The sequence below is a fragment of the Musa acuminata genome, chromosome BXJ1-9 (genome assembly GCF_036884655.1).
Source record: "Musa acuminata AAA Group cultivar baxijiao chromosome BXJ1-9, Cavendish_Baxijiao_AAA, whole genome shotgun sequence".
Taxonomy (NCBI): domain Eukaryota; kingdom Viridiplantae; phylum Streptophyta; class Magnoliopsida; order Zingiberales; family Musaceae; genus Musa; species Musa acuminata.
Genome location: NC_088335.1, coordinates 11778947 through 11792927, shown reverse-complemented (window position 1 = coordinate 11792927; position 13981 = coordinate 11778947). Strand labels below are relative to the sequence as shown.

The 13981-nt window shown below is 41.4% G+C and overlaps 1 protein-coding gene across 1 annotated transcript; it reads right to left on the bottom strand.

Moving 5' to 3' along the window:
- Positions 1 to 5218: 5218 nt before the first annotated feature.
- Positions 5219 to 7335, bottom strand: LOC135593241 (protein LATERAL ROOT PRIMORDIUM 1-like). Its single transcript, XM_065083126.1, has 2 exons — positions 6430 to 7335; positions 5219 to 6343 (listed from the first exon to the last, which is right to left on the bottom strand). Exons 1-2 carry the CDS (start codon positions 7061 to 7063, stop codon positions 6003 to 6005), a joined length of 975 nt encoding a protein of 324 aa, XP_064939198.1. The 5' UTR covers positions 7064 to 7335; the 3' UTR covers positions 5219 to 6002.
- Positions 7336 to 13981: the final 6646 nt, after the last annotated feature.

The window sequence follows — 13981 nt, the reverse complement described above, 5'->3', positions numbered from 1 at the left end:
CTTTTAATATTTCTGATTTATCTTTTTTTTATATAAATAAATAAATTTAATTTAATTTATAATTTAATTTTAATAAATTCTTTTCATCGTTTGTGTATAATTTTTTTCTTTTTCTTTTTCTCATCTTAATCATCGGAGTTGACTTTAAATGACAAAAAAAAGAGAGGAAAAAACAGACATGATGAAATGCGTTGAATCAAGATCGAAAAGAAGATAAAAAAATAAATTTTGTTGTTTGCTATAATAATTTAATATTTTTAAAATTATGAATAATTAAGAAGAAGACATTATCTTTTTAGGTTGATTGTATTAATATAAATGTTATATTTCAAACCTTTGCAAATTGCCTAGTAGGGTGATCGCATTAGGTTGACTATGTAGCTTTCGTCTCATCGTCTTATCATAATAGCCTCCCCCTTTGCAAGGCCTCGTTCTCCTTTCACTCCCTTCTTGTTGATAGTCGTAGACAATAATGAGATTGACCTTGTTGATGTTAAAGATGTTCGAGAGGAAAAAAGACGAAAGTGATATGGTGAAAACAATAAGGCCTCACAATAAAACAAAAGTATCAAGATCTCACGAAAGGAAAGGAGATCATCATGATCGTGATGTGGCATAAGTGACCATAATAGGATTAGAGCAACAGATGGAAAGGAGACGATCGTGATGTGGCACAAGTGACCATAATAGGACTATAGCAACGGGACGAAAGCGATGACAAAAGATACTTAAGATATTGGAGAATAATAGAGATACCAAATAGGAACATTAAAAATTGAACCAATCATCCAAGAAAAGACTCATAAATCACCCTTTAATATCTATGAACATCTCTTCCCTTGGACCATAACAATACTTTCCCCTTCCTATCGTGGGAAGACCATAGCAGCTTGATCTCATCCATTCATTTGCTATCTGTTTTATTGTGGTGAGGCTGCTGTATTCCAATTTGTGACCAGCGAAGGGGAACTCAATTTAATGAGTTCATCTCGCTCCCGCTCTATTATCGTACTATGAGAACACATGGTTACCAAACTGACGATGCCCCCATCCAATCCAAATCCAATAGAAGACTAGGAGTTCGCAAAAGAAAAATAAAAACAAAACAAAAGCACTCGACTTAATTCTATCAGTTAATATCTTGTTGAGATCCAAAATGCTTAATGCGTCAATTTGAATACGAGTAATTTTGGATATGTAATCTTTTCCGATTAAGAGTTTAACGTCTACGATTAACCCTTTTCTTACTTGAGCTCCTACTAATTCTACGGATGCCTAATACTAGATCGACTTTGATAAAATAATCAATCTTTAACTCATTGAGTCAAAACCAGTGAGCTCGAACTTGGGAGTGTCATCGACAGCGCTCTCAACCAATGGTTAGTAATGTTGGATCTCATCAGGAACAACTAAGAAAAAAGAGTTACAACAGTTGGTGTTGGTTTCAGACCAACAAAATCTCAAACTTCTTGAACAGTTTGCATCCATGAGAATAAACCAACAAAAGATTCAGAATGTATAGTGCTTATACACTAAAACGCAGACAGAAGTAGATTTTAAAGCAGTTTTTTATGATTAGGATGAACCAACAATAACTACTTCCTCAGATCCTATCTACCACCAAACAAAACAAGTGTTCAAGAACTGCACTAGTATTTTATTGGCTTCCCTGTAACCTAATGACAACAGGAACTGAACTTTCAGTTCATGCATTTACCATGAGTTTAGTTCCACACTTCCAGTCAAACATGCCCTAATAGAATCTAGAAACACTCGATCAGATGATCAGACATTTATAAAGCAAGTGAGATGTATTTAGGGAATTGAGATATGAGATGGATCAGCTGGCACAATCATCTTAACTATGAACAAGAAATGAGAGTAAAGAGAGACGCAAACAACGCAAAAGAATATAGGATCAGCTCCCATATCTTGCTCATTCTATTTTCTTGATTAAGCCAGACAACAATATCATAGCATGCACAACATATCATAAACATAAATATTTATGCATCAAATCGAATAGTAATAATTCCTATAAATTGCTTTTTCTTCACTTATATTTCAGTTGAAGAATAATTGCATATCAGATTGCATAGGAGTTTTGGCACTGGGTTGCCCTTTTAGCACAGCAAAAGAAGGCACTTAAACAACATGATACCAAATGGGAGTATGTGTTCTCAAGTATATAAGCTCATGTTAGGTCGATAAAACCTGACCGGTCCAGGTCCACATGACGAGCGTTGATTATTATGTGCTCCCAGACACATTAAATAAGCATGCACTTTAATTGGACGGTGTCCTAATGAACATGTTATATTGTTTAAGCAAACTGTAAGGAAAGATGTCCACAGTTCAGTCCACTATCTGAGATCTATGTAGTTTTTTCTAGTACTAAACATTCAAAAGATCATTGTATGAAATTTGATGCATCATTTAACTTTTATCTAAAACATGTCTCAAATGTCATGATGGTTGATTACCCCGTAAATGAACCTGGACACCGCATGCTGGTTGATTTGTGAAGTGAATGGAAATATAGAGGTTAGTCTCACTCTCTCAGTGATGAAATTAACTGTAAACTCACTTTCATTACTTAACTGAGCAAAATTTCAAAAGAGTAAGCAACTATAAGTTCATTTTGCTTCAAGCAAAGCAAAATTTTGAAATGTAAGAACAACAATAAATTACATAAGAAAAACATGGGCAAGTTAATATTGAATTTAGACTAGGATGGTAAAAGAAATAAACTAGAATAATGTAAAGGCACTATATCAACATATGCAGCAAGGTAGTCCATTAAATATGCCAACCACTTCAGATCTGGAAATAAGAAGCATGGTAAAAATGAATACCGTAGGAATCCCACTTTGCAAGCTTATTGATATCTAGCAAAACATTTAAAATGCATCTCCAATTCATCACCAAAAACCAAGTCGAACTCACAGGTCCTAATAAGTTCCCTCTAGGTTGGTGCCCATCTTAATAATGATACAGTTTGTTTACAATGTAATATCATTCCATCACAGAGTTGTGCGCTAAACATATATTACCGATTACTTTTATCGGAGTTCTAATAACTACCTGGAACAACTTGTTATCTAAAATATCATGTTCTACATGCCTACAAATTATTCCAGAAAAGATATACTTGTTCTTTCCTGCCATAGCATGTATCTTCCAGCACAAAGCTTGGCTATTAATCAAGGAACAGATTCCTCCTCCAGCACAAAGCTTGGCTATTAATCAAGGAACAGATTCCTCCTCATAATGCTATACATATGACTGGCAGTTGTTTGACTTACAGATGCAATATTTTTGGTGCCAATCATGCTTCCATTCAGCAAATTTTATTACTATTCATGTTTGATTTGCTGCCGGCCAGTGTCCGCAAGGTCATCAATCTTTTCTTTCTATATTAGTTTTAAGCATATATGATGCTCAAGGTTGCATGTTCCAGAAGCTGTCCCAATGTAGCATATATCATGATTCTATATTGTTGAGATCATTTTTTTCTGCATATACTGAGCAACCAAGAAGACTAGATCATTATTTGTCTCAAGTAACAAATTTAGCTACATTATAATCTCTACAAGAAAATTCAAGGTTCATTAACAAACTTAAGTTAGAAATCCATTCACAAACAACAAAGGTCACATGGATTTTCATCCACAAAAAAACATTGAGCTCATTTGTGCTTATACCACTTAACCAACAAGTAGTTTTGAAATCAACATGATGTTTTCAAGGCAACAAAGGGACACAATAAATGCATAATTCTTCAAGGTCTGGAGACAACATCAGAAGTTTATATCAGGAAATATAGAATTTGCACCTATGTATTGCAAAAAGTAACTCATCTCAGTGCACATTGGCATCATCTAATCGTGAAAAACAGCAATAAGCAACCTTGTTGGTTAAAACATTGTTAATTTTTGTCAAATATGAGAACCTAAAATAGTTTTCTTTATCAACTTCATGAACTAGAGGATGCACTGCCTTTAGAAATAAGTAGCATCAAGCTTTTTTGTCTGAGCTGAGTTTGTGGCAGTGCATTTATTAGTAAAGTAGCATGACTTACCGATTTCTATCTAACACACACAGGTATCAGATTATAAAGGTGCCCAAAACTTACCTATATGCATATCATGACATTTTATCAAATAAAATTGGCAGGCTGCTGAGCCACTTATCATACTGAAGGTAGAAACCCTTAACATTTTTGTCCTTAAAAAAAAACCATCTTTGTCATATCAAGTTCCGCAAGAGATCAAGAATTAAACTAATCAAGCCATAATTCTAGTCGAAAACATTTGTTCTAGAAAATTAGAAGAGTGTAAATGTTGAAATATTCTGTTATTGCTAGAACTGGCAAATGCAGGAGGAGATTCTGGACAACTTACTCGACTTGAATGTATAGCCAGTCCGATTGACAGAAAATTCGGCGTTCATGTAGATGAACTACATATCTAAAGAGTCTAATAGGAAATAAATGTAATATATTTCGTAAGTTTATGATTCTTTGTTGAAAACTGGAGATGGTAAATGAACAAAGAGAACTTTCATCGCTTTGTCTTTAATACAGGTACCCTCAATTTCATGAATGAGTGAATGATGTTTTATTGATATCAGATATCTTTGGATAAAACACTACCATTGTATAAATGAGCTAAGCTCGAAAACCAAAACTGCAGAATCAATTTCAAGCTGGACTTGTAACAATGTCTACAATGATCATTTTGACATCAAATATAATCATGACGATAAAACACCTAACTTGGTTACCTGTATAATGAGACAAGCTTAATCAAATATAATCATGCTCGGAATTAGTTTAAGCAAAGTCTCAACCGAAGGTGAGGCATGCTCAAGATCAAATTTTTTTTTCCTTTTCATGCTTATTAGTTGGTTCATACAAGAGCCAAATAAATGATCAGGTTCATACTAGTGCATTCCAAAAACAAGCTACAAAAACCAGAAAAGTTGGATCAAAGATTGGGAACCGATGTTTGAATCTAATTATGCAAAGAAACAAAGAAGTCCATCTTAATATTGAACAAAGGATAATAAGATAGAAGGCAATAAAGATTTGTTTACCATAAGCACATCAAGAAAAGCTAATTCCATGATTAAAGAGCCAGTCAGCAGAGAGAGAGAGAGAGTGTGTGTGTGCGTTCAAGATGATCAAACGAAAAAGACAATACACGAGATTATACGATTAAGCTACAAATACAATTAAATAATGCAAGCACAGCAATACATTGTGCAGCTATGATGAGGTTCACAGGCAAGAGTTGATGGGATGGCAAAAAGAACAGGAAGAACAGTAAACCTGATGCCATATCAACACCCCTCGGAAAAGAAAGCAAGCAGTAAAAGCAGGCCATGTTTCACTTACGGCCAGTCGATGAACCGTTCTACCCATTGCTCTGATGGAGAAAGCGTCGTTCGGATGCAAGTTCCAATGCAGTGCCCTACAGCACCCACACCCACTCTCAACACACCCAGCAAAATTGAAAGGCATGAAGCCATTTATAAAGAACACATCCTCCCACCATATCACATGAATGAAACAGTCGAGAAGAGGGCGCAGGCTCCCACCCTAATGCAACTGCGTTGCACCACTTTCCTTCCTCGAAATAGAAAGCATATTTGGGAGAGAAGTCAAAGAATAGAAAGCCCCAATCACCTCATAGCAGTGCAACACTGTGTTGCACATGGAAGAAGACCGGAAGAGAGAGAGAGAGAGAGAGAGAGAGAGAGAGGATGCAACAAATAGAATTATTAGAACGAGAAATAATAGTCTCTCAAGTAGAAAGAAGAAGAAGGCGAGTCGATAGAGAAGACACATATGGTTACAACATGTAGAACCAACCAACCCCTCACGGCCACCTCCGGGCATCCATGGTCTCACATAACACAAGACGACGACGTTAAAAAAGATGGGATTGTTGAGCTCAGTGAGAGGATTGGGTGCGTGTGTGAGAATGCTGAGGAGGAGTTCAGTTCATTTGGTTACCGTAGTTGGTGCCTCCCATCAATCCACCGCTGCCTCCGAAGACGTCGGAGGGAAGCATCGGCGACGACGAAGAAGCGCCACCGTTTCTGTTCCCGAGGTGCAGCTCCGAGATGTTGGGAATGGCGTCCTTGGCGTCGTCGGCGTGGCTGCCGCCGTCGTCGAGGCCTTGGTCGTAGAGGAAGCCCTTGAAGACGCGCCCGCCGATCTTGACCATGGCGTGGTAGGCGTACTCGTCTTCGCCGTCGTCGATGGATGTGACTCGCACGCACTTGAACACCGCCGGGGCTCGTACGTGCGCCGGGAGGCTCTCTTTGACGTTCGCGTCTGAAGGAGAGGGAATAAAGGAAGGGTTTTTACGCGTGCGTGGTTGAGCGAAGATTTGGAGGAGAATGGAGTAGTTGGGGCGTTACCTTGGTGGCTGGAGGTCGTGTCGAAGCTACGAGGAGGGGTGGTGTTGGAGGTGGAGGTGTGGGAGGCGGTCCCGGTCTGCGAGGCCACGAGGCGGGGCTTCTTGGGCGCCGAGGTGGAGGCGGAGGAGCCCGCGGCGGCGGCGGAGACCTGGCGCTCGCGGCGGCGTGCGGCGGGGACCCAGGTGCTCTTGACGTGGGTCGAGCACTCGAACCCGCGGCTCTTGCAGCACGTCCGGCACCTCCGGTGGCTGCAATCCTTCTTGGCCTGGTTCCCGCAGTCCTGGCACGTAGACGTCCCTCCCCCCGCGGCGACGGCGCCGGCACCCGCGATAATTCCGGTGGGATCGAGCATAGGCACGGGCTTTCTGAGGTAATTGGAGAGAGTGACATTAGGGTTAGGGTTGCTTCCATGGGCGGGCGGGAGGTGGTGAGGCGGCTGGGGCAGGACCGGCTGCCAGAGGTGGATACCGCCGGGCTTGGCCCGCGCAGCGGGGTTGTCATCCTCGACAAGGCACGGCGCAGCGGCGAGGAGGGGGATGATGGGGTGCTGCTCCGCCGCGGCAGAGGCGAGCAGCGACTCGTGGTGGTGCTGCTGGTGGAAGGACGCGGCGGAGGCCAGCACCACCATGCCCATATCGGTAGGTATCCCGTAATTAATGTCTTGCCTCCCACCACCGCCCCCAGCCGCGGCCGACGAGCCAGGGCCAGCCCACACTACTCCCCCGCCGCCTCCGCCTCCCCCTCCCCCTCCTCCTCCGCCGCCGCCATTAAAGCCGAGGCAGAGGTCGTCGCCTCTGGCTGTGGCGGCCGAGGGGGCCACCCAGTCCGCGAACGCGCCAGTGTCGGAAGGGAATCGCCTTCCAGAAGCCACCCCGGCTGCTCTTATATCAAGAAGAAGAAGAAGAAACCAAACCTATCCCTCCTCCCCCAGCTTATATACTCCTTTCCCTTCCCCCTTCCCCCGTCTCTCCCTCTTCCTCTCCCTCTCTCTCTCTCTCTCTCTCTCTCTCTCCTCACACCTACCTCTGACTCAATCTCTCCCTCTATAATTACCTGCTATATATCCTCTATAATATCTGTCATCCATGAACTGTATCTACTCCTCCTCACTTTGTTTTGCTTACATACATATATAGGGGGTGGTTGAAGGTTGGAGAAGTAGAGAGAGAGAGAGAGAGAGAGAGAGAGGTGGGAGTGTGGCTGTGGGGACTGAAAATTCCTTCTGGTGGGGAGTAGTACCTTCTGAATCACTCTCCTTCCCTCTCTTTTCTGCCCTCCCTTCTTTCTTCTGTCTCACTCTTTCTGCCTCTCCCCCTATTGCCCAGTCCTCTGGATGCCCTCCTTCTTTTCCCCTTCCCCTTCTCCCCCTCCTGTTGTCATCTCTGCTGCCGCTGGTGGTAAAAGCTAACCCCCATCGCACCATCTCCCACCTTCCATTGGCTGTTTTGTCCCTCTCAGTAGCAACAAGAACCACGGTCACGTGACGTGGAGTCGGGGGCCGTGAGGTGAGACGAACCCAAGCAGCGTACACGACGGCCCGGAGAGATCGAGGAACCGGAACGAGACACATGTAATCATTGCGCCCGGACCCGTCCCTGTCCTCTCCTCTCCTCTCTCTCTCTCTCTCCCTCTCTGCCCTCTCACTGTATGTTAAAAAGAGAAGAGAACGCCAGGCTCCGGCTCAGCTTTTAGGCCACTCTTATCCCCACTGGCTCCCATCAATTCCACCCGCTTCCTCCTCGCAGTTATTCTCTCTCGATTATATTATAGGCACCTCCTCCACTAGCTGCTTCCCGTCCTTGCACCCCCCCCGCCCCCCCCAAAAAAAATGAGCGAATATATGCTGGCCATGGCCGAAGCTCATTGTTAATGGTGATCGGCTTCAAGCTTTCCAGCAAAAGCACATGTGTGTTAGTATTTTAGGGACACATCGTAAGATGGAGGAAGTCAGTCTCTGCGTTGCGCTTGCCGCGGCCAAAAAACCATGTCGTCCAAACTCGGAACACGATCTTTATTACTCCCTTTGAGCCAGCCATCGTTATGGCCACGAGGTGATCGTCGCGGATCACAGGATAAAGGTCTCTACTGTATCCGACGCGGAGTCATTGTAATAAACTACACGAGGGAGTCCGTCAGTGGCACAGCATTATTGGTGGTGGGAGGGATGGGCCCGAGGAGGAGGAGAACCGCGCACGCCTCCCTCCGTGAAATGAGCATGGATTGTCTGTGCGCGCTGGGGCGGCTCCGCCTTCTAGAGCACCGAGCTTTGAATCCGTGGTCCTCACCGGCCCCTCTTTAAAGCTCATTTAGATCATTATTTCGGGTTGCTTTCCTGCGCCTTTCTTCCACTTCTATGCATTTTGGGGAGACCAGCTGGGCCTGCGTCCTTCCCCTGTCCCAGCCCTTTCTTTTGCCCCTCCCAGTTCTTAAAGCCCTTCGATCTTCTGATCGCAAGCGTCCAACGAGGAATGGGAAGCTCGCAGTCCAAGTCCGGCCCTCTCCTCTTCTGGTCATCATATCATAGGTCACGCAGCAGTGAGCTTAGACCTGTGTTCTATATGATCCCTGTCAGTCGTCAGTGGATAGGGATAGCAGCAGCAGCAGCAGCAGCGGCAGCAGTGGTAGGCCTTCTTCTTCCTGGACTTGCTTTATGGCCTTCACTGCACTGCCAGAATGTTGGGCGCTCAGAAGACTTAGATTTCTGTTGCTGCACATGAAACAAAACCCGGATTCCATTCATGAGCATGCACCGATCCGAACAACATCGAACGGGAGATGAATGATGCCATGCATGTGAGCAACGCAGCTGCTGCTGCTGCTGCTGCAGCTGCCACTCATGGCACCGCTTGACATCTGGCTGCCACACCCAAACCCCATGCGACGACCGATGTTTCCCCTCCCTTCTTTCATTGCTCCCCCAAGGAATCTTTGCGCCACACACACACACACACACACATTGCATGTGTCATCTCTACTTATCCGAATCTACATTTATCAGAAGCTTTTCCTTAACCTAAGAGTTTAGGTCGTGGGTCTGCATCAGTGTGTGCACTTGTGGCTATCCTACTCTCTTAGCCATGTGGGTCACCGCTTGGCTTCTCTCCAACTTGTGCCTCCCACATCAAGTTTCCACCTCTTTCTTCCCTTCCATCTTATCTTCTGACTCACCATTAAATTGCCAGCATCTCCCTCTTTTACGTTTGGTTTTCGTCTCCATCTCCATCCGCATTACACCTTCGACTCATCGTTTTATCTCCGCATACGAGATCTGTACGCTTTTCTGAAAGCTCTTACGAGCATCTGATGTTCCCATGCTAGGATCAAATCAAATTTAGGGGAGGAGTAAGACAGACTAAATCTTAGCTCTGTGAGACTAATCCCCCGCACGGATCTTGATAATAGCGTCACTTCGAGATAGACACAGACCGAATGGTCCTTATCAACAAATTACCTGGCAGAAACACACTTGGATCCTGAATCCACCGATGCAGTGATGCTGAGTATGCCTTCAGCAACAACATCAACCGGCAAAACCAAAAACAAAAAAAGAGAGAGAAGATGACTCCTCGACATAAGAACAATATCATGCATATTGCTTTTCGAGCTTACCCTGCAAACCTTTCTTATCTATCTATTTACTTTGTCATGATGAACCAGTCAGTGTCTGCGTTCATGAGTAAAGTCGACGGTCACTCAACCATGCGTCTTCTGTTTTTGATGAAATGCTTTCATTTTCTGTTTACATTTCCTACATATATTGATTGCCTCCCACATCTTAATCCACTATAAATACCTTCTTCTTATAAGTTAGACATGGGAGAAGCCTTGTGTGGAAATTATCAAGTTTCCTGAACTTTTTAAGGCCAAAGAATCGATCACGAATCCAAAAGGAGTCAACTACTACTACTACTTTTACTTTGATCAAATTAACTTGACTTGTATTGCAGGCCTGAGTTTGAGAGTATGAAGAAGCAACAACTGGAAGAATCTTTAAAGCAGCCAGCAGTTGATGATGTTGACTGCGGAAAAGAAGCTGTCACATAGCAGCCATGCATGAACCGACCAACCTGCCGTAGAGAAGAATCATAGGAAAATAATAAGCCAGCATTAATGGAAGAAATTAAACAGTTCGAGGTCTAAAAGATGAAGTGCAGCAGAATCACAAGTGCTGAAGCACCAAACCCTATTGTCGAAGGTGCGAAGCAGCCTGCAAACAAAACGGTGGAGGTTGCTGAATTTATAGAAAAAGGTATATAAAATTGCCAAAAATTGGCAAATACAAAAACCATGAGTTCGTCACATCCTTCTCTCCTCTATATCATGATGATTCGAGCTTCGTCTTCGAAAGAAGAAGGTAAAGGTAAGCCTTTGTTTCAGGTACACAGTACTTGTCCTCTAGTTCATAAATCCCATTACCCATCTCTCTCTCTCTCTCTTTATGTAATATATATATATATATATCATAGGTCTCACAAATAGGTGGATCCCATACATTGAGTAGCCATCTCCATCAGCCACAAGGACACTAGCTTCAATCAGATTACTGTCCATGGAAGAAAGGCAATGCAGTTGCTCCACAAGTCGTGCCCTAACAACAGGGCATCTCTAGTGGAGGACCATCTTTCACATGGTGCAATGACCATAGCAGTAGCAGTCACATGATTAGCTCCTGTAACCAGCGAGGTAAGTATTGATTGACATACAGATACCATACATCTGTGCGGATGATGATTTTTAGGACCGAATTGGTTTGGAAGAATGAGATGCCGAGTGCAAAGTTTCTGACATTTGCCATGCACGTACGTATTCATGCATGTTGAGGACGGGGTTACGTACCTCATGATGTGTACGTAACATTTTATGTTTATATTGGTGGGAAGAAGAAACTTGTCTGTGTTTTTTCTCTCCAATCTGATTCCTTTTCATGTGTTTTTTCTTATGGTTTTGGCTGCTCAATATCTACTCACTTTCTTCCTTCCCATTTATATATTAATCTTTTTTCCATATGCACCATCCCAATTACAAAATATCCTCGATCACTCTCTCTCTCTCTCTCTCTCACAATATATATATATACATATATGTACTTTAAGAAAACACATTAGAAACACTCTTAAACGTGCTTGTTGAGGTGCATTTGCGATGCGTGGAATAGATTTGCTTGGGTAGGAAAAAGGAGTTGGGATGGGATTAAGTATGTAAGAGTAATATCGTAGGTGAGTGTGTTTGTGTGATGTTCATACGATGCGCCACAATGTTAGGATAGGAGGGAGGAAAGCTCGAAACTTTGGTTTCCACTACCACTTTGGTAATGAATGCATGGGTTTCTGGTCCCATGTGGGAAGGATACAAAGCATGTCTCCCGCTGCCTTATCGATGCTTTTTGGGGCTCGAGGAAGAGAGAAGGTTGAGAATTTAAATTGTTGATCCGTACTCAAGTTGTGTTTGGGAATCGTTTTAGTATATAATAATTTTTTTACCTTTTCCAAATTTCATTTCTTGTCTGTTTATTTTAATCGAAGCAAAGAAGCATTTGATAAAAATTAGGGAGAAAAATATAAGGAACGAAAAGAAAATTCAATCTTTCCGCCTATTATGTTATTGGTGTCAAAATTTTCTTTGATCATTACAATAGTTTCTTATAATAGTCAAACAATGAGCCATCCTATTTATTTATTTATTTAACTTGTTTAAACATATAAGAGATATTTATATTTTAAAAATAAGATAAAATCTTAAAAATATTATTGATATTATTTTCGATGAACGAATGAAGGAAAAGACTCTTCCTTTTTTAGGATCCTTTCAATCTCTCACAAAGCAATGCCATTTCATGAGTTGGATCAAATAACAATCCATGTTCTGATCGAAAGTTGTATTTATTTAGTACACACGCCTCATTTTGATGCGATTTCAACTTTTAATATATATATATATATATATATATATAATTAAATTAGAGAATAATTTTATTTAGCATTTCTTTTTTTGCGTTTATGCATATGACGAGTTCTTTAGAAAAGAAATCTGATCACAAGAATATATTCATATGGGATCACATAATGCAAACGTGTTGCTGTCATTAGTAGCTTCTCTTTTTTTGGACAGTCAGTCCCTAATTCTCGTAGATAGATATCTCTCATCTTCCTCGAGTTGGATGGTGAGGTCTCACTCACTGTGCGAGTCACAGTAGGAGGAGGAGGAGGCACGAGATTGGTGAGTGGGGTGCTATCAGCCTGACCTAATTCTGTCATATCAACGTGACAAGACACGAAAGCAAGCAGAAAAGAATCAAAACTTGAAAGCTATCCCCATCTCATCTGCCGGATTCTTGAAACCCAACGATCAAACAGACGTCTCGTAGATAGATAGATAGATAGATAGATAGATAATATGTGACTTTGTAAGGTACTTTGATCTTCTCTTTTTCTTTTTCTTTCTTTCTTTTTTTGGTTTAAGCATGATGGAAAGTGAAAGAAGATTTTATTTATGTTTTTATCATTTTATATGTTTATTTCAAGTTAAGAAATCAATTATCTCACAACATCCGATCATAATAAATGGTGTGAAGGATCAAATAGGAACGGCATCGAAGTTAGCATCGCTTCTGAGGTATTCGACATTTGGTCGAAGATTATATCGCTAGGAAACTGCCTCAGATGTACAATTTGTAGGTTGTGGTAAAGCTGGATATATTATAATCGAAGACGAACACAAGTAAGTATACTCTCAATCCCAAGAATATTTCTTTCTTTCATCAATCAAAGAATAAGAGGACGTTCACATGCGCACAGGCAATTCTGCCTCACTTAACTCTTAAAAAAGGAGAAAGTTTAAAGAAACTTATAAGGTCGGAATATAGTTGTCGGTATCGGAGTATTTTTTAATTACAATTATACGAGGCTTTTCGATGATAAATAAAATAAGTGATGAAGATAATAATTAACTGAACCTTCGAAAAAGATCTTACACGTATGATAAGTCATAAAAATCTTTTTCGATCGGATTAGTTGTCACATTTGAAAAAGATGTTAGGATAAACTATCAACATCTTTGCCGATTAGATTAGCTGACACATTTTAATGACAAAAACTTGTATTAGATCTAGCAAAATTATATTTCCTTCCCTATAAAAATGCATAGTTGAGTAGGCAACAAACAAAAGATTCCAAGATTATTATTATTATTTTAACAACATTCAAGATAGGTGATGGTGGATTTAGCTTTATCGTTTAAGATGTTGGTGAGGACATTAGAATCAGATTCAACAATGGTATATTTTATGGTGTTCTTTCGATCGTTGCCCATTGTCGATGCAGGAAATCAAAATTTTTGCATGAGATATCATTGATGTATATGCAATCATGTAGCATTTCCAGATGCCAGAGCTTAAAATAGTGCAACTTGTGATCGAAGACCTTTTACGCCGAACAAATTGCAACTCCTGTTTCTTTAATGGAGGACAAATTTGAATTTTCTTTTTTGGGTTACTTTATTTGTCATTTTTTTAGTGTAATTATTTGAACAAAAGTGAGCTCAAGTGACTTCATTT

What these genes read in the sequence shown, in the direction of transcription:
- LOC135593241 (XM_065083126.1), bottom strand. Translation starts at nt 7,063, where the DNA reads ATGGGCATGGTGGTGCTGGCCTCCGCCGCGTCCTTCCACCAGCAGCAC. An exon ending in CACGACCTCCAGCCACCAAG is followed by an intron (nt 6,344 to 6,429) that starts GTAACGCCCCAA and finishes CCTCTCCTTCAG; the next exon opens with ACGCGAACGTCAAAGAGAGC.